We start from the raw sequence: 19,369 nt of genomic DNA, 5'->3' as shown, positions 1-19,369 counted from the left end.
GTGCAGAGAGTTCCCATGCACCCCTCATCTAGTTTCCCCCACTGTTAACCTCACCTCGGTACCTTTGTCAAAACCAAGGAACCAGCACAGATCCTTGGCTACTCACTGAACTCCACACTTGGTTCTGATTCCCCAGCTTCCCGTTAATGTCCTCCTTCTGTTCCAGGATCCCATCGAAGACACCACATTGCCTTAAATTGTCAGGTCTCCTTAGGCCCCTTTAGTCCGTGACAATTTCATTCTTTCCTGACTTTCCATGACTTTGGCAGTTGTGAGGGGTATTTGGTATTTTGTTAGAAGGTCCCTCAATTTGGGTTTGTCTGATGTTTTTCTTGTGCTTAGACGGCGTTGTGAGTTTCTGGAGAGAATCCCCAGAGCTGAGGTGCCTTCTCATCACATCACATCAGGGGCACATGACACCCACACGGCATCACTGGGCTGGTGGCCTGGCCCCACAGTAACATCACCATTTCCCCCTTTCCACAACCCGTTCAGTGCCTTGTTCCTATCACATTCGTGTGTATTTATCTTATAGTTGGGGATATAGTCCAATGTTACATTATTTTGTTGCTCAAATTGTCCCAGTTTGGGCCATTTGGCTCTTTCAGGCTGGCTCTTGTGTTCCTTTGACCTGCCCCATCCTTCACTTTTTTTTTTTTTTTTTTTTTAACACTTTCTTACTTTCTGGCACTATGAGGTGCTCCAGGCTTTTATATGTTCCCTGCCCCAACCCTAGAATCAGCCATTTCTCCTCGGAGCCCCAGTCGAGTTTTAAAGTTGGAAATTAAGTCAAATTTAAAAACGAAAACACTTTGTGGGCCAAATGAGCTGCATATGTGGGCCACATGCAGACATGGATGATCTTGTATAATCCCTAAAGCATTCTTTCGAGAGAAGCACTAGTCTGCCCCCACTTTACAGATGAGGAAACCGAGGCACAGAGAGGTGAGGGCAGAGACTGAGGCCAGGCAGGCTGATGCCAGATGCCACCCTCTCAGGGCTGCTCTTTGGCCCCAAGGGGTCAGGGCATGGGAAAGGAGTGTGCCTCAGGACAGTGGGCTTGGAGCCAGGTGCCCAGGGAGATGGCAGTGCCCTGACCAGAGGAGGGGGACCAGGAAGGAAGGGTTTGGTTTTAGACATGCAGGTGATGGAATGGCTTCCGGGAAACCCAGGGCAAGGAGGGAAGTGTCATCCTGAACAGTGATGGGAGCAGAATGGCAGGAGAACCACAGGTCTCATATACTTAGGCAGAAAGAGGAGGGAAAATGGGTACAGTTTTCAAAAACATTTTTTAAATTAAAATTTTTTGCTGAGTTTTCACCTTGTATTTGTTAGCTATTGCTGCATAACAAATTACCCGCCCATACTTAATGATTTAAGCAATGATCTTTATTATGTGCTAATGTCTGTGGATCAGGACTCTGGTGCAGCCTAGCTGGGTCCTGTAGGTCAGGGTCTCTCACAGGCTGCCATCGAGATGTTGGCCAGGACTGTTGCCATCTCAGGGCTCGACTGCGGCAGGATTGCCTCCAGGCAAAGTCAGTGTTTCTGGGCAGGATCCAGTTCCTCATGATCATTGAACTGAGGCCCTCAGTTCCTCACTGGCCATTGGCCAGAGGCAGGCTTCTCCATCACGGCAACTTGCTTCATCACAGCTGGCAGGAGAGGGCAAGTGAGAAAGAAGAGGGGGTGGGGGGAAGCGTGCATGAACCAGGCGGCGGGAGAGACCGCCAGCAAGATGGAGTGACAGTCTTCTAGTCTCAGGAGGGCCGTGTCTCACTTTGGCTGACTCCTCTTCATTAGAAGCCAGTCTCTAGGTCCAGGCAATGGTCTCGGGGAGGGAATCACACAAGGACTTGAACACCAGGAGGTGGGGCTTGTTGAGGACCATGTCAGAAGCTGCCTGCACACGCCATGCCAAACAGTCTGCTAAACGTTCTATCCTCACTGCATTCCAAGGAAGCAAGGACTGTCTTGATTGCTTCCCTGTCCAGACAAGCAAAGGAGGGCTCAGAGAGGTGCAGTGACTTGCCCGAGGTCACACAGCTCATGGTGGGTAGAGCTAAATTCAAACTCCAGTCTGAGTCCTAGTAGCCCACTGGTGTTTCTCTGACCGTCCCCGGACCACCACTCCAGCACAGCTTTGGAGCTTGGCTGAAAACAGATTGCCTGCCAGCCCCACGCAAGGTAGACCAGACTTGGAGGGGCCTGCAAATCAGCATTAACAGGCTTCCCTCCAGGGGATCCATATGCTCCCTAGAATCTGAGAGCGGTATGTATTCTGCCTCTCTGTGTGGTCAGGACACGGTAACGTGGAAATGGAATCTCTCTCTCTCATACACACACACACACACACACACACACACACACACACAAGGGTTAGGCTTGGTCCTTTTGGCTCTGAAGGAAAATGGAGGCTTAAGTGTCCGATCTCAGTGATCAAGGGAAAGACGTGGCTTCCCAAAGTTCTCAGTCGCTTTTGGGGTCCTTCCAAGCAGAAGAATCTTGAAATTAAATGAGATGCATGAGGCGCAGGAAATGCTTAGCACAGTGGCTACGTGTAGGAAGCACCATGATGATGAGACTCATTATTAATGTTAATGATTATTATTAACTCTTCTCATTGATATTATTAGTTCCAGTATAACAAAAACTTGATTTACCTCGACTTCAGTTTAGAGAAGAGATTTTGATACTTTCCATTTGGTCCAGTTCACACTGGTTTACAATATAAAGGTATTTAGTTTGGAGCTGGTGGTGTTGGGTGTTTGGTTGGGGGGAACAATTAATTTGCAGTTCAGTAAATAATACCTGGTTGGGTCTGGGGTGCCGAGAGGCAGTGAGGTTGGTCCCCACCTGGGACTATGGGTCGTTCCTGGGCCTGTCCCTGGGCAGGATGGCATCAGCGAGGTCTCTGAAGAGCCCGGCCGCCCCCAGGGCAGGCTGGAGCACGCGGGGCTGAGGCAGAGAGCCTGATGATCTGTCTTGTTCCCTGCAGATCAGGAGCGATACCTCACAGATCCTGGAGGAAAACATCCCCCTCCTTAAGGCCAAGGTGATGGAAATGCGTGGCATCTACGCCAAAGTGGACCAGCTGGAGGTGAGTCCAGGATAATGAGCTTTCTTTGTGAGCCCCACGGACTTGTTCTGGCTCTTTCATCATCTCTTCCAAGATGCTGATCTGGCCTTGATAGTGTCAGGCCTTAGACCCAGTGGAGTGGGGTGGTGGCCAAAAAGAGGCCTACACAGTATTTCTAAAATATGACAAACATGAATTTATATAAAGGATCCCATTTAAAAATCAGGGTACTTTATATAAAAATCTGAATTTTCAGCTGCTTTTGGAAATTCAGAAGCTTTCATAACCCTAGACCCACCTTTCTTTAAATACTTTATTCTGTTTATTTTTTAAGGTATAAATACATAAAGTGCACACATAGTAAGTGTACAATTCAGTGAATTTTTACACATATAAACTCCCATGTGAAGATGACCCAAACGGAGAAATAGAACATTTCCAACCCCTAGGCTATATTCTGGTAGAGCTGGTGGCAGCCGCCCCTCAGACGAGACATGTGTTCTGCATTTCACCACAATCCGCACCATGCCCTATTGCCTCACTGCTGACTTATTTCACCCGCCTTTTACCTGTGTGGGCACCAGGCTAAGGTGCATGGTATCTCATTTCCTCTTGGCTGCACTGCAACATCAGTATCCTCACCGTCCCATCCCCCAGAGGAGGAGCGCGAGCTCTGAGAGGGTAAGCCACTTCTCCGGGGTCACGCAGCTAATTCTGTGAAGCTGGGACTTCAGTTCACATCCTCTGGAGCCCAAGCTCTTACTCAAACTGGGGCCCTTGGCTTGGGCTCCTGGCTTCTTGCACAGTGAAGGACCGGGAGGCTGGAGGAGCTGTCACCTAGACCAAGGGGATGTGTGCCCCTCTGAGCTGAAGAGGAAAGGAGCCCGGCAGTGGGCCCTGGAGTTAACAGAGAATTAATATTCTTTGTCAGCAGAGAATGAGGCAGGAATATAATTAAAACTTTGCCCTTGGAATAGCTGATTCATTTGAATTTTATTCCACATGTTTGAAAGAGGAAAAAAAATGTGAAGATTTGTAGCCCTGGTTCTTGCCTTGCTTGGGCTGGCCCAACTCTCAAGCCCAATTTTTTCCTTAGTATTCAGTCCGCTAGCATTTATTGAGGACCTACTGTGCGCCGCTGCAGGGCTCTCACAGTGAGAAAGACAGAGTCCAAGGGTGTGTTCCAGCCAGGAGAAACACAGCAACAAAGCATGACCATAGCATTTCCCGGGGCTGCTGTAACAAGTTATCACAAACATAGTGGCTTAAAACAACATGAATTTAGCATCTTACAGCTCTTGAGGTCAGAAGTCCAAAATGTGTCAGCAGGAGTCAGCAGGGCTGGTTCCTTCTGGAGGCTCTGGGGGAGAGTTCACGTCCTGGCCTCTTCCAGTGTCTGGAGGCCGCCTGCATCACTCAGCTCATGGCGCTGTCCTCCACCTTCAAAGCCCACAGCGTAGCACCTTCCAGGCTCTGTCCTCCTCTGACTCTCCTGCCTCCATCTTATAAGGATGCCTGTGATTACCCGGATAATCCAGGACTGTCTCCCCAGCTCAAGATCCTTATTCACACCTGCCAAGTCCCTTTAGCCATAGGAGGTGATATATTCACAGGTTCTGGGAATGAGGATGGGATATTTTGGGGGGCCCATGATTCTGCTGACCATATTCACCAAGGGTGACCTAGAGGGAGTCGAGTGCTCGGGAGGGAAGTAGCGAGCAAGGAATGGAACCTTCTGGCCCCCGGAGGGTGAGTGGAAGTAGCTGTGCTGGGTGGGTGAGGGCACAGCTCGGGCAGAGGCTCAGCGGTGGGGGGCATCTGCGCTCTGGGGCAGGAAGGAGATGGGGACACTGGAAGGTTCCTGGGAGGGCCAGATTACAGGGATGAGGGAGGTCATGACCTGAGCGGGGCTGGAGAAATTGGGCAGCAGGAGGCCCGTTGTCTAGGCCTTCCACTCCAAGGTCAGCATGTTGGCCTTTTTCCTGAGGAATAGGAAGCCACTGAAGAGACAGGATGGTTCACTGGTTAGCAGTCATTCCCCACTCCTGGCCCCTGGCAACCACTAATCTACTCTGAGTCTATGGATTTGCCTCTGGACATTTCATATAATATGTGGCCTGTAGTGTCTGGCTTATTTTACTTTGCATAATGCTTTCAAGGTTCATGCAGGTTGGAACATGTGTCAGAACTTCATTCCTTTTTATGAATGAATAGTATTCCATTGTAGGGATGGCTATACCACATTTTGTTTATCCATTCATCAGTTGATGGGTCCTTGGGTTGTTTCTACTTTGGGGCTATTATGAATAATGCTGCTATGAACATTCATGTTCAGGTTTTTGCGTGGCTATACATTTTCATTTCTCTTGGGTAAATACCTAGGACTGGAATTGCTGGGTCATGTGGTAACTCTTTTTAGGAACTGCCAAGACCAGTTTCCAAAGTGTTGACACCCTTTTACTCTCCCACCGGCAGTTACTGTAAGCTTTAGATGGAGATTGCAAACTCAGATGCCAACAGGATCCGGGACTGTACTGGGCAGTCAGGTATTAGAAGACCAACCCCAAGCCACGCCCCCTTACTTTCTGGGAAGAGCTGGAGCTGAGAAGCACCTCTCCCCTTCAGTGGGGTGTGAATCTCTCGGCTGCCACAGTCCCCACTCTGCCCTAGAGTCTCCCCAACATTGAGGCTAAGTGACATTTGCCTCTTGTCAGCCCCCAGGACTGCTGCTTTCCTTAGACTAGAGCTATTTCTCTGTAACTGGGTCTCCATTAAAAGGAAGGAAAAGTTAGTCCAAGAGGGTCATGGATTTCAAGGCAAATGGGAGAATATGTATTTCCCACTAAGCTGCATGTGACATGAGAACAATAAAACTTAGGACCCGATCAGACCCCAATCTGAGGCCGATGGATTCCAGAGCCAGACCACCTGGGCCTCAGATCTGCCCCTTGGGTAACTCACTCACCCTCCCAGCATCAGTTTCCTCCTCTGCAGATTGTGACTCTGTCATCGTGAAGGCGTTAGTTAGTCCAGCACCTGGCGTCTTATAGATGCTCGCTGAGGACAGGCTATCACTGTGGTGGTGGCCGTTGCCCACAGGCTGAGAGCCAGAATCTGGGATGCCTGCTCATCACTCGGCCCAGCCGACTGGGGGCTCCAGGGCCTAACATGTCAGGGGGTTCCAGGGAGCCCAAGACCACTCAGCTCTCAAATCAGTGTGACCCACGGGAGGGGAGGCTTGGGAACCACGGGGGTGACCTTTCAGGCCAGAAAAACCCAACATTTACTGAGCACCTGCTATGAGCCAGGGACTCTTAAGTGCTTTAGTTGAAAGAACTTGCTTCACCCTCACAGCAGCCCCAGGAGGAAGGGCCCATTATTAGTCCTATTTTGTAGAGAAAGCGGCTGAGGCACAGAAAGGCAAAGTTATTTACCCAAGGTCACACAGCTAGGAAGTGATGGAGCTGGGACTGCAAAAGTCAGTGCTGCCGTTGGCACCCTTTCTGGACTGGGCCCTGCTCTGAAGCTGGGGGCCTTTGCCACAAGGATTCAGATACATCATTCAGGACTCACAAATAAATTTTAAAACAATGTGACTTTCCCTTCTCTCTCATCCCTCCCCCCCTTTCCTTCTTTCCTTCCCTCCTTCCTTCCCTCCCTTCTGATAATAAAAGTGGTTCATTTTCATTGTAGAGAAAATTATATAGACGTCACCTATAGTCCCAAGGGTGGTCCCGATTAGCGGTCACCCTCCTTCTGTCCCCTCTCCTCCCCTCTCTGTGTGGATGCGTGTCCGCGTCTTTCCAGTTTCCCCGGATCAGCTTTCCTGGCCAGGTTTCGGCCTCTCCCTGGCTGCGGCCTGGCCGGGCTGCCCTCTCTGGCAGGCACTTTGGAGGCGGTTCCGACCTCGTGAGCGCACATTCCTCAGCAACCCTCATACTCCCCACCACATCGGTATTAACGCAGGGAGCGTAAAATTGGAATCGGCTGGAGGAGGGACCGTAGAACTTTCTTTTGTGTCTTACAACCAGATGTGCGGGCCCAGCAAGGCCAGGGGAAGCTGCCCAGCCCGTGGCTCCTTGTCTCCCCGCCCCCCAACACACACACACACACACACACACACACACACACACACACACACACACACACACACACACACACACACACTTGATGTGGCTTATTCAGAGCCTTTCAGCTCTGCCCCTGCCAGAACCGCAGGGTGGCGGCAGCACAACAGTGCCGCCATCTTGTGTTCATCCAATGTCTTTTTGCTAAGGATGCAGTCATTCATGCATGCATGTATTGATTCCTGTGTGTGCATTGATTCATCCATGCATGTGTGCATTCGTGCGTGCATGCATTCATCCATGCATACATTCATTCGTGTGTGTGCATTCATTCATTCATTCATGCTTGCATGTATTCATTCCTGTGTGTGCATTCATTCATACATGCATGTGTGCATTCATTCATGTGTGCATGCATTCATCCATGCATACATTCATTCTTGGGTGTGCACTCATTCATTCATTCATTCATTCATTCATTCATTCATGCTTGCGTGCATTCATGCCTCCACCATCCAGCTGAGCCCCTTCCAGCTGACCAGGCCCTGGTTGTGGCCTTGTGAACAACACTGACTCAGCACCTGCTCTTCCAGAACTCACATCTAGAGGGAGCTGGACCGTGAACAAGCAGACAGGAAGTTCAGAGGGAGAGGAAAGCTAGGAAGACAGGGAAACGGGGTGGCTCTGCAGTGACGTGGGGCATGTTAGATTAGGTGGTGGGGGAAGACCTCTCTGTCGGGGGGACAGTGGATCCAGGGCCTGAGAGACAAGCAGGGTTCACCCCATCGAGAACAGAGAAGTGCTGCCGGTCTGGAGAGAGCTGGTGCAAAGGCCCTGTGGAGGGTGAGGCCTGGTGTTTTCAAGGAACAAAAGGGCAGCCTGTGTTGCTGGTGTGTGGGACATGGGGAGAGGCAGAGCTGGGTGGTGGTGGGCCTTGCTGGATGAGGCTGACCAGGGCTTTCCATCCAGTGAAGGGAGGCTCCCTTGTGGGGCCCAGCACTGAGAGGGTCTCCTGCCTCTTCCTGGTGCAAGAAAATCTCTTGCATTTTACTATTGGAACAGGGAAGTCCGCAGAGAGGGGCTTGTCTGAAATGGCACTGGAGCCGCCACCTTTGGCGGCCTTCCCAGGTGCACGTGCAGTGCACGCACACAGGCAAACACATGCACATGTACACACCACACACACAGACCCATGCACACAACACACAACATATGTGCACACACGCAAACATGCACCACACACACAGACCCATGCACACAACACACAACATATGTGCACACACGCAAACATGCACCACACACACACACATGCACATGTACACACCACACACACAGACCCATGCACACAACACACAACATATGTGCACACACGCAAACATGCACCACACACACAGACCCATGCACACAACACACAACATATGTGCACACACGCAAACATGCACCACACACACAGACCCATGCACACAACACACAACATATGTGCACACACGCAAACATGCACCACACACAAACACATGCACACAACACACAAGCATAAGTACACACGGAAACACACATGCACACAACACACAGGCACACCAGAAGTCACAAATGAGTTTCACCGGGCCTGCACAGTACTTTTTTAAATTGTGAATTTATTGCTAACGTTTTGAAAAACTGGACACTTTTCATAAAATCTGAATGTCCTTTTTTTTTCTTTTTAAATGATGTTATCTGATATTAATTGAGCTCTTAATATACCCTAAGCACTTAACTGCAGAGCAAGGTTGGTATTGTTATTATTCCCATTTTACAGATACGAAAATTGAGGATAATAGAAATGAATTAACTTGCCGAAAGGCACACAACTAGTAAGTGATAGAACCTGGATTCTAGTCCAGAGAATCTGACCCCAGCATTCTCTTTTCTCTTCTTTTTTCTTTTGAAATTGGAGCTTCTGCACTAGAGACCCAGAGCTGAGTGACCCTTGGGGGCCGGGACCCGGCATTCCAGTTCACCCTGTCCGCACTCATCCTACTTCACCCGCTTGTCACCTGCCTGCCCCTTGGCAGCTTCTGAGTTTGAGACTCCCCCAATATCCATCAAATATTAAAGTGAGCGATTTCTAAAAAACCCATTTTTCATAAAGAAGGCTGTGCATCCTGAGTCCCCTCTCTGCCACTTCCTGGCTGTGTGACTTTGGGCAGGTGGTCCAACCTCTCTGAGCATCAGTTTCCCTCCTCTGTAAAATAGAGGCTAAACAGAGGGTCACTAGGGGGAGAAGGTGAGAGGACACGAGTGGAGGCTCGACCAGGCCAGGCCTCCGAGGGGGAGGTATCACTGTTACTGTCAGGGTTTCTGAAGGTGCCCCCAGCTGGGCAGGCGCTGCCTGAACTCTCCCGGAGCCCATGGGGCCAGGTGAGAGGGAGGCAGCAAGGAACACACCCCGGTCTGCGCAGATGTGGCATCACTGCTTTCCCCTCTCCCACCAGGCCTTTGTCAAGATGGTCGGGCACCACGTCTCCTTCCTGGAAGCCCACGTGCTTCAGGCCGAGCGGGACCACGGGGCCCTCTCACAGGCCCTGCGGAAGTGGCTGGGCTCCTCGGGGCTCCCTGCCTTCGGGAACGTGAGTATCCTCTACCTCCCTGCCCCCTCCCAGACCCTGGAGCAGGGAGAGGGGCTCAGGAAACAGGAGTTCAAAGGGCACGGCTGGCTTCTGCAGACAGGAAACAGCGTCTGGCTGGCCGGTGGGGGGCTGGCCAGGTGGCTGGAGTGTTGCAGTGCCTCCCTCGTGCGCCCCTGCTTGCCCTGAGCCGCGTGCTTCGGTGCTGTGACTGCCCGCCTCCTCACCCACCAGTTAGTAAGTGCTGCTGTTTGCCAAGCACTGTGGTCCATCTGGGGTTACCATGGTGAATAGAAGCAGCCCCTGCCCTCCTGTCCCTTCCTTCCACGCCTAAGGACGTGCTCAGAGTGACTTCCAGAATTCAGGTGGGTCCCCCTTCCCAAGGCACAAGTCAGCCTCTAGCAGACCAGAAAGCAGGGGACGGTGAGATGGGCAGCCAGCCCGCAGCTTGCAAAGGCCTCTCTCTCCCACATCGCTGCTTTCCTGGGATCCTCCCTAGAAGAAAGGAAGGATCATTGTGTCCCTTTTACTGATGGAAAAACTGAGGCCAGACTGATCCTGCCTTGCAGAGACCTTCAGTGTTTAAGCACCTCTGTCTTTCTGGCTTACTGATTCCCTAGTCTAGGGGACACTGGGCAGTGTCTGGAGATGTCGCGATTGTCACAACTGGAGGCAAATGGGTAGAAACCAGAGATGCTTTTAAACACCCTAGAGTGTACAGGACAGCCCCCCACACCAGAGAATTATCTAGCCCTGAATATCAGTAGTGCTGAGTTTGAGAAACCCCACTCTAAGCTGGATTTGATAATTTTATGTCAGGTCTGCTTTAAGCACTTTGTGTGCTGTTGTATATGGCATCTGGTTCTCATGCCAGTCTTTGGAGGAAGGCACTTTTATCATTTCCCCATTTTACAGATGAGGAGACCGAGGCTCAGGGTGGTGAAGGGACTTGTCTGAAGCCACACTGCCTCAAGTGGCAAGGCCAGATTGGAGCCCTGGTTGACCTGTCTCCAGGGTCTTGCCCTTTCCAGGAAAGGGGTCTTGCTCAGTCAGCTGTTCTGTCCTGCCCCCCAGTGGGGTCTCTCACTGTTCCTTGGGCCCTGCCTGTGGGTCCCCCTCTGCTCCTCTGTTCTCTGTGTCCCTCCTGCATGTCCCCCTTCCCTGCCTCCACTTAGTGTTCTCACAAAGGCTCATATATCGAGTGTTTACAATGTTCCAGGCACTGCTGAGGTATTTCATGTGCGTTAATTCATTTACTTTTCCCAACCATCGTGTACGCTGGGAATGAACGTTATCCCCATTTGACTGATGAGGAAACGGAAGTAGTTGCAGTGTTGCCACTCTGGCCCCGTGTGAACTCATTCTGTTTGGCTTGGGATGCCTGCCTGGGTGTCACTCTCCAGTCCCTGCCAGGACCCCACTGCTCCGTCTTGTCTTACACCTGCCTGAGGCATGTGCTGCTTACCTGCCTGCCTCCAGGTGAGGGACTTGCCCAAGGCCAGTAGCAGCTAGACAGTGGCCTTACAGATCTCATGATCTCGGAACTCCTATTGATCTTTTAGAGCCAAGTTAATACCACCTCCTCTGAGAAGCCCTCTGGGATTGCCCCCTCTCCAGCCAAATGTGGTCTCTCCTGCCTTCCAGTGAAGTCAGGAGCTGCCTCCTTGGTCTCTTGAGTTATGGTGACTCTTCCGGGGTGACCAGGAGCCCCCCAGTCACACAGTGCTCTGCCCGCTGATGGCTTAGAAGCACCATGGGGGAGGAAGGACAGAGGACCTTGGCTGCCCGTGGTCTGCAGCAGTTATCCTAACAGTGGGGCCTGCTGGGTCCTTGGTCTCTGTACTTTACAGTCTTTTTCTATAACCTGCACAATTGTCCCTTTGTGGTTGGCACTAGTGTCCTCATTTAGTGGCAGAGGCCAAGGCTTGGAGGGGGAGAGTCGCGCATCCAAGGTCAGCACCAGGGTTGGAACTCAGGCCCGTGGGGCTGTGAAATGGGGTCTGCCGCCCACTCCTGTTGCAGGATCCCATCGGGGTGTGGCTGGGCATGCGGGGACCTGCATCCTCTCATCTCTACCAGGCTCGGGGCCCCCCAGCCCTACCTGCAGTGACTTGTTCCAGGAAATGCGTCTCAGCCAGGGGTGGTGAGTCATTCAGGAGCCCCAGCGTGTTGATCTTGGCCCTGGGAGGGCTTTGTGTGGAGCAGGCAATGTAGGCAAGTGTGCGCACACGCGTGTGCAGACCCAAGGGTTTCCAGGGCTGCACCTGCACCCGGGGGTGCAAGCTGGAGGGGCCCTTCTAGAATAATGGTTGTCACGGCTTGTACTGGGGCCCTGACCCGGCAGGCACCTCGCATTCCACCCTGTGACGTAGGTCTAGTCACCGTCCCTATTTTACAGATGAGGAAACTGAGGCACTAAAGGGTCAAAGTGCTTGCCCACCCAGAACGTGGTGGAGCTGGGATTTGAACCTGTGAGACCTGTGCCTGGAGCTGGCACTCTGCACCACTTGGCCCTGCTGCGTCTTTCTGGGCCTGGTTCCGACCACTGGAGCTGCAGACTGGGGGGTGGGGTCCTTGAAGAGCACCCGGACGGGTCTCCGTTTCTTCCACCTGGGAAAACCCACCAAGCCAGGATTTCACACTGTCTCCAGTCGGTTGCCCTCAGTGCCCACCCAAGGTGGACGCTTCACTGACCACTGCCCTCACCTCGGCGTCCACACCAGGCCCCCCAGCAGTGGGAAGCCCCTCCGCACAAGCCCAGATTCTGCCTTCTTGCCTCCACCCGCCCTCCTCCGTCTCCGGGAGCTGGCGTGGGGCAGAGGCTCTTGCGCAGAGGGGTCCTGTCCCCACTCCTGTAGAAGCCCATCCCCCCAAAGGAAATAGGCCACTCACTGCTGCCCCCAGGCCCTCCCAGAGTCAGGGGGATCAGTAGGGACTCCCTCACAGGGCCCAGGCAGGAGGCCCTCAGCCCTCACCCCTGGCGCCGGGCAGGGACCTTTGGGGGTGTGTTTTCCACCCTCCCTGCTGTTCCATCAGCTGGAACAGGAGTTCCCGGGGAGAGAGAGAGATGGGGAGAAGATTGGTCCGTGTGTTTTCTAACTCTGCCAGCCCCACCTGCCCTGCTGGCCTCCTTTCTCCCTCCCTCCTCTTCCTCACTTTGCAGCTGTAGTGGGGAGGCCCAGGGAGGGTGAGCAGCGCCTGGGCTAGGGTCTCCCAACACACCAGGAGTGGGGCTAGGAAGCAGTCCGCCAGCCCCCCACCCCTGCCCAGCAACAGAGGCCCAGAGCCGCCCCTGCCCACGTGGCTTGGTGCTGGCCGAGGCCTGGGCCGGCCCGGGGATGCCAGCCTGAGTGTACCTCCTCGTCACGAGCTCCCCCGCAAAGGCCAGGCCTTTGGCCTCTGACTTGAGCTGCCGAAGAAGCATGCAGTCAGTGCCCAGACTTTGGTGAGAGCTGGCCTGGCACCCCGGGCCCTCTGCGCCCAGACGTAAAAATGACACGCTTCCATGCTTCAGGTTTTTTCTTTTGTTTTTTGTTTTTTTAAAAAATTATTTATTTATTTATTTTTGGCTGCTTTGGGTCTTCGTTGCTGCGCGCAGGCTTTCTCTAGTTGCGGCGAGCGGGGGCTACTCTTCGTTGCGGTGCGTGGGCTTCTCATTGCGATGGCTTCTCTTGTTGCAGAGCATGGGCTCTAGGCGCGTGGGCTTCAGTAGTTGTGTCTCTCAGGCTCAGTAGTTGCAGCACGCAGGCTCTAGAGCACAGGCTCAGTAGTTGTGGCGCACAGGCTTACTTGCTCCACGGCATGTGGGATCTTCCCGGACCAGGGCTCGAACCGTGTCCCCTGCATTGGCAGGAGGATTCTTAACCACTGCGCCACCAGGGAAGTCCTGATGCTTCAGTTTTAATGCTAACATACATATTTTCATGGTACAAAGGTCCATATTTCCATGCTGTACTGCAAAGAAGTTTTCAACTATACTTTTACATTGATTCTTAAAATGTTCCAAGATTTTAACTCAGAACTGTACCTCTCTTTCGCTGTGGCATTTTTTTAGCTGTGTGACTGTGGGTAAGTCTCTTAGCCTCTGCAGGCCTCAGACAGCTTAACTGTCAGTTGGCTGACACAGGCTTGACCAAGAAAGGCTCTGCTTGCTAGAAAACTGGTTTCAATTTGATGTGAGATGAAGAGGGCCTCCTCCACTAAAGCAGTGGGGAGAAAAAGAAGAAAAAGACTCCAGAACTCTCAGACGGAGGGTTCTGAGCATGGGTGAGTCTGAAAAGCCAGCTTTGCCTTTAAATAACGGTTCAAGACAGACTGCCTAATCCCTCAGCGGTGAGCAGGTATCGGTAGTGGTGACAGAGCCAGCCCTGCAGCGCCAGGCACTGTTCTCAACCCTCAATACCCCACGGGGGAGGTGCTATTTTTATCCCTATTTTACAGGTGAGGGAACTGAGGCACAGAGAGGTTTAGTAACTTGCCCAAGGCCACACAGCTGGGCATCAGGATATGAACCCACATTCCTAACTCTGTTGCCTTGGGAGAGAGATGTGATCTCTTACTTCAGGAAGCATGCATCCAGTGGAAGAATAGAGGCAATGACCAAATCCTAAGAAAATTCAGTAGCTAGTCATTTCTAAAGAGGGCCCTGGCTTGCTCTGAGGGAACCAGGCATGGCCTCCGAGGAAGGGCCGTGTAGGCTGAGACCTGGATGGTGAGTGAGAACAGCCTGAAGTCAGAAGAAAGGGTGCACCCAGCAGTGGGGATGCAGGCACCGAGGCTCTGGGGTGGGACTGAGCTTGGTGCCTGAGGAACAGCAGGAAGTCCAGCATGGGGACTGAGCGGGGGGGGGGGGGGGCGGGGGGGTGGAGTGTGGGAGACGAGGTCGGGGCCAGATTGGGTGGGCGGAGTCTCTAAGGGCAATGGAAAGCCATGGAAGGGTCCGTAGCCGGGGAGGGACTTGGTAAATTTGCTTTGCTTGGGGAATTTCCAGGGCTCATTCTCTACCCTGAGCTAAGGCTGGCATTTGGGGTCAGCGATGTCTTGTTTAGACTTGACCATGAGAGCTGAGCAGGGTGCGTGGGTGCCCTTCAAGCCTCAGAGTTCAACGGTTAGGAGTGCGTTTCCTCGCCCTGGAAACATCTCATGCTGTGCCTTGAGTTCACCGGAATCCTCGCCTTGCCGGGTCTCGGGGCCTTTGTCCAACTGGAAGAGAGAAAAGGCGCTCCAGTCAGGGCGCCCAGGTCTCCTGGCCGTGTGTGTGGGTCCCAGAGACCCTGCCTGAGGAGGCAGCCCTGTCTCTGCACACAGAGGGCCCCTCACATCTGGAGATGGTTTCAGACATATGTGGAAGCGAAAGTGAGATGGAGGTGGAGCTGTACGGGCCGCAGGCCTTGGAGGGGCGTGGAGACCATGTCAGGTGTCCCCATGTCCCCTTGGTCCAGGCCCGGTCATGGCCAAGTGGCTTCCACAGGTGTTCTGACCACGCCAGGCCCTCCACTCGGGACCCGCACCCAGGGGCACAGAAGAGCCGCGCTAAGTTGTTGTAGACCGCTGTTAGTTTTCCGCCGAGCCAAAACATCTTGTTCACGAGGTGTCATTTTGATTAATTTTCCAATGGATAACAGTCTGGTGCTTTCCAAGGAAGGCTCTCTGGCTAATAGCAAAACCACTTGGGGCCAAGTCCTGACACCGCACAGAGCCAGGCTGCCCGGGTGGACTGTGCCTTGGGCCTGCCCGGCTCACCTGTTCACCCTGCACATGCCCAGGGGGCGATCTGGTAACATAAATGAGTGTGTCTGCCAGGTGTGAGACAGTAAGGAGTGGTGGGGACTGTGGCGAATTGCAGAGCCCCTGCCTTACCTATAGGGGTGGAGATTTCCAGAAGCAGCCTTGCAGAAATGGGGTCAAGAATGTAGATTTTTCTACTTTGGGGAGAGAGCTGGGCATGTGGAGTTTTATGTGAATGTTCTAATGTCTAAAAGTCAGCAACTAATTTTTCTAAATGTTAAACATCTTGGAGAAAAAAAATCTGTTGCGCCTGTGGGTCACACCCAGCACACTCCCCAGCTCTGGATTTTAGGCTGATGGCCTGTATCCCACAGGCCCCACCCCTTCAGAGGCATTTGGGACCAGGGAAGAGTGGAAAGCCCATGGCGTCTTCCTTCACTTTGCACCAGCCCCAGCAGGAGCCCTCAGCTTTTGGGAGCAGCATGACGAACACATCTACTAGTGCTCCAACTATGGTAGTTGTATTGAGAGCATTCATGAAGGACTTTCGGTGCCTTGTCTCGACTTCCCGTAACAACCCCAGAGGTAAATGATATCATTTGAGAAAGGGACCTGAGGCTCGGAGAGGGCCGTTCACTTGCCCAGGGTCACACAGCATAGGCAGCAGAGCCAGAATCTGATCCAGCTTAGACCTCGTTCAGTGTCCCTCCCCCTCTCTGTGATCTTCCCGAGTGCAGGAACCACAACCTAGAATGTGGAGGTTGCAGCTGGAGGTCCTTGGACCCAGTCTGTCCCACCCACCTACGTTCTTCGGCCAGCTTGGCATACGCACGTGTTTAATTTGAGTTAGTCGCCAGCATTTAGGAAAGCAGATTTCACAGAAGAACGTACACCTCTGGCTTCGCTTGAAAAAGCAGAGGTCTCGGCCCCTGAGCAGTGTCCCCGCTGAGCCGCCATCTGGCCCAAGACACCCATTGTCATTACCTGCCTGTGGGCATTTGAGTTTCCTACCCGGGCTGAGCATGCAGTAGGTGTTCAATAAATACTAGTCGATGGATGCTCTGAAGGCTTCCATGGCCCTTGGAAGCCCCCCTCCCCCAGATTTCTCTGGAGGTGGCCTCCAGGCCGTGGAGAGCTGGGATGAGTGTCAATGCCTGCCTCCCTCCGCAGCGGCTTGGGGCCGCGTCCTGGGCTTTCCTGGAGGTAGCGGAGGCTGTGGGCGGAGCTGTCCTGCCCAGGCTTGGCCTGTAGGAGTCGTCAGTGCCAGGCTCGGCGCCTCCTCCCCTCCCCGCTCCGTACCCTCCCCCCCCCTCCCCTCCCCCCCCCTCCCCTCCCCGCCCAGCCCAGGGAAGGGGCCGCCTCCCCCGCCTCCCCCCCCCCCCCCCCCCCCGCCCAATCCCCCTGGAGGGGTGACTCCCGGAAGGAGGCACAGCCTGGCCGGGGCTTTATCTCAGTGGCGGAGGCCTAGCGAGGCAGCAACACAAAGAAGGCAGAGGAGATTCCATGGCGCCTTCTCCCGGCCCTGGAGCGGCCTCTCCTTCTCCTTCTGCCCCCATCATCCCTTGCGGTAAAAATGCAACATGAGCAGATGGCAAATATTAACGCAACAATGGAGGCCGAGTGGTGCTTGGTCCCCAGCTCCCCTGCCAATCCCCCACCAGACTGGCTCTCAGGGACTTACTCAGCACTCACACGTTAACAGATTTGTTTGACTCCAGATATTTGGTGGCACACGTGCAGGGGAGGGACAGAGGGCCCCTGGCAGGCTGGTTTGGAGGTCAGATTTTTTTTTTTAAGTGTTGCATTTTTGTTAAGATTTTGAGTAGGGAGGAAGTTCCTTACCACAAGGAGGAGTTTTTATTTTGGGGGGCACTGTTGAGGCCTACGTGGGAGCACCCCAACTTCTCTGTGGTTGGAGGGACACAATGCACCATCTCCGAGCACCGCCGCTGTCAGGGACGTCCCCTGTGAGCATCCTCAAGCCCAGTCCTGCCATCCCTGGATCTGGTGGGCACTGCCTATGGCCTTTGCATATGCTGGTCCCCAGCCTAGAAGACCGTTCCTGCTCCCTGCCTGGCAATGTTTATTCATTGTTCAAGGCTAAATTGAATGTCACCACCACTGGGAAGCCACCTGGATTCCCCCAGGCAACGTTCCTCCGGACTCCCCAACCCCCTGTTCATTCCACTGTTGGCACAGCACCTCGGAGAGTCATCTTTGTTTTCACCTGTTGTTCCCCAAGACTAAGAGTTTCTCAAGGGTAAGGACTGTATTATCTTTGACTTACTAATAGTAGTTACGACAATGTTGGTGCCAGCAGCCAGTTTTCTGGGCTCTTCTTTGGGTTGACACAAGCTAGCACTTTACCTGCCCTAGCTTGGTTCATCTTCATGCCCACCTGTTACATAGGTACTGTCAACATTCCCACTTTACAGATGAAGAAACTGAGGCTCAGAGAAGTTAGAACATTTTATCTGAGCCAGGCATTGGCCCCATTTGATTTCAGAGCCTGGGATCAGGTAGGGCCCTGAGTGAGGCCCAGGGGCTGGGTGGGGACTGTGGCCAATGGGAGAGGCAGGTGCCCTCCCCTCCAGCTGGGAACAAAGGCTCAGAGTGGCCTGACCTTGCCCTTTCTTAAGGAAGGGAGGTTGGGGATGCAGGTTTTTATGTGAAATCAATTGATTTTGAAAACTTGCCTGAGAGCCTCAAAGAAGTCTCCTCAGGGGGCCTGTTGCCTCACAGTCCTCCATCTATGTCTTAGCAAAGACCTACGGTAAATTGGTGTCTACTACAGAGTCTGGAGGGTCAATGCCCCTTTACCAAGGGAGGGAGAGAGGGGGCCGATATCACAGCAGCGGGGATTGGCCTGGAGAGCTACAGGCTGTGCTGAGCAGGCAGATGTGAGGGCTACAAGGGCCCAGGGCTGGCCACGAGCTCTCTTCTCGAAAGGGGCTGGTTCTCCCCAGAGGCAGTGCCGGCAGAGGCACTCGGTGGGGCCCTCTCCAAGTACTCTCCATAGGGCATCCTTATTTTCTGAGGATTTGACATTTCCTCAGTCTTATGTGAAGTGTTGCCAAATGCAGCTCCCAATACCCGCTTTTCTAACCCGAGCATCACTCTCAAGGTCACCCTTCCTAGAGCGATTCTGCCCTCCCAGGTCCCCATATCATGGCGCAGGCCTCTCCCCTTCCTCACAGTGTGTAGACCAAACTCCTGCCGCACTTGGAGAGGGCATGGTTGAGAGCATGGACTGGACTCAAACCGGGGTTTCGCACCGTCGGCGCCGTTGACATTTGGGGCCAGACCGTTCTCTGGGGTGGGGTCTGTCCTGTGCACCGTAGGGCGCTTAGCACCATCCCTGGTCTCCGCCCACTGGATGCCGGTAGCACCCTCCCCCTGGCTGCGACAATCAAAAAGGTGTCCAGAAATTGCCAAATGTCCCCTGGAGGCCAGGTTGCCCCAGGTTCGGCATCACTGGCCCAGATGAATGACCGCTGTCAAAACTAGGCGACAGCACGTGGGGCTCATCACGGCCCCCTCTTGGCTTTTGCTTGTGTTCTATGACTGTGGAAAATTTCCGGAATAAAACATTTAAAAATAAATGAAACCATGGGTTCTGGAGCCCAGCAGCCCTGGGTTTGTACCTTGGCGGTGTTGCTTGCTAGCTCCGTGGCCTGGAGCAGGGTCTCCGCTTCCCCTCCGTGAGATGGGGCTCACAGGGGTTCAGGTTGAGGGTTTGGACGTGCGTGATTCCCTTTCTATTCAGTGAACTTCTGTCAGGCACCTACCGGGCCGTGGGCCCTGTTCCAGGTGCCGAGGCTTGTGGATCACAGAAGGAGGAGCCGGGTGTACGGAGAATGTCTACACAGCAATCGCCGTGCTGAGGGCCCTGG

The 19,369-nt window shown here is 53.4% G+C and overlaps 1 protein-coding gene across 4 annotated transcripts in view; it reads left to right on the top strand.

Moving 5' to 3' along the window:
* The window catches only part of BCAS4 (breast carcinoma amplified sequence 4), a 60,325-nt gene that overhangs the window by 22,450 nt on the left and 18,506 nt on the right, over positions 1-19,369 (top strand). For 3 of the 4 annotated variants that reach the window (XM_082362739.1, XM_082362738.1, XM_082362740.1), the window contains exons 3-4: positions 2,999-3,100; positions 9,618-9,752. In XM_082362739.1, the coding sequence (XP_082218865.1) occupies positions 2,999-3,100; positions 9,618-9,752 (237 nt within the window). The remainder of the gene's footprint in view (positions 1-2,998; positions 3,101-9,617; positions 9,753-19,369) is intronic. The other variant, XM_082362741.1, reaches the window with a different exon arrangement.

Source organism: Balaenoptera borealis (assembly GCF_965194805.1).
Source record: "Balaenoptera borealis genome assembly, chromosome: 16".
NCBI classification, from domain to species: domain Eukaryota; kingdom Metazoa; phylum Chordata; class Mammalia; order Artiodactyla; family Balaenopteridae; genus Balaenoptera; species Balaenoptera borealis.
Note: the sequence above shows the minus strand (reverse complement) of the source record. Positions and strands in the feature narration are given on the sequence as shown.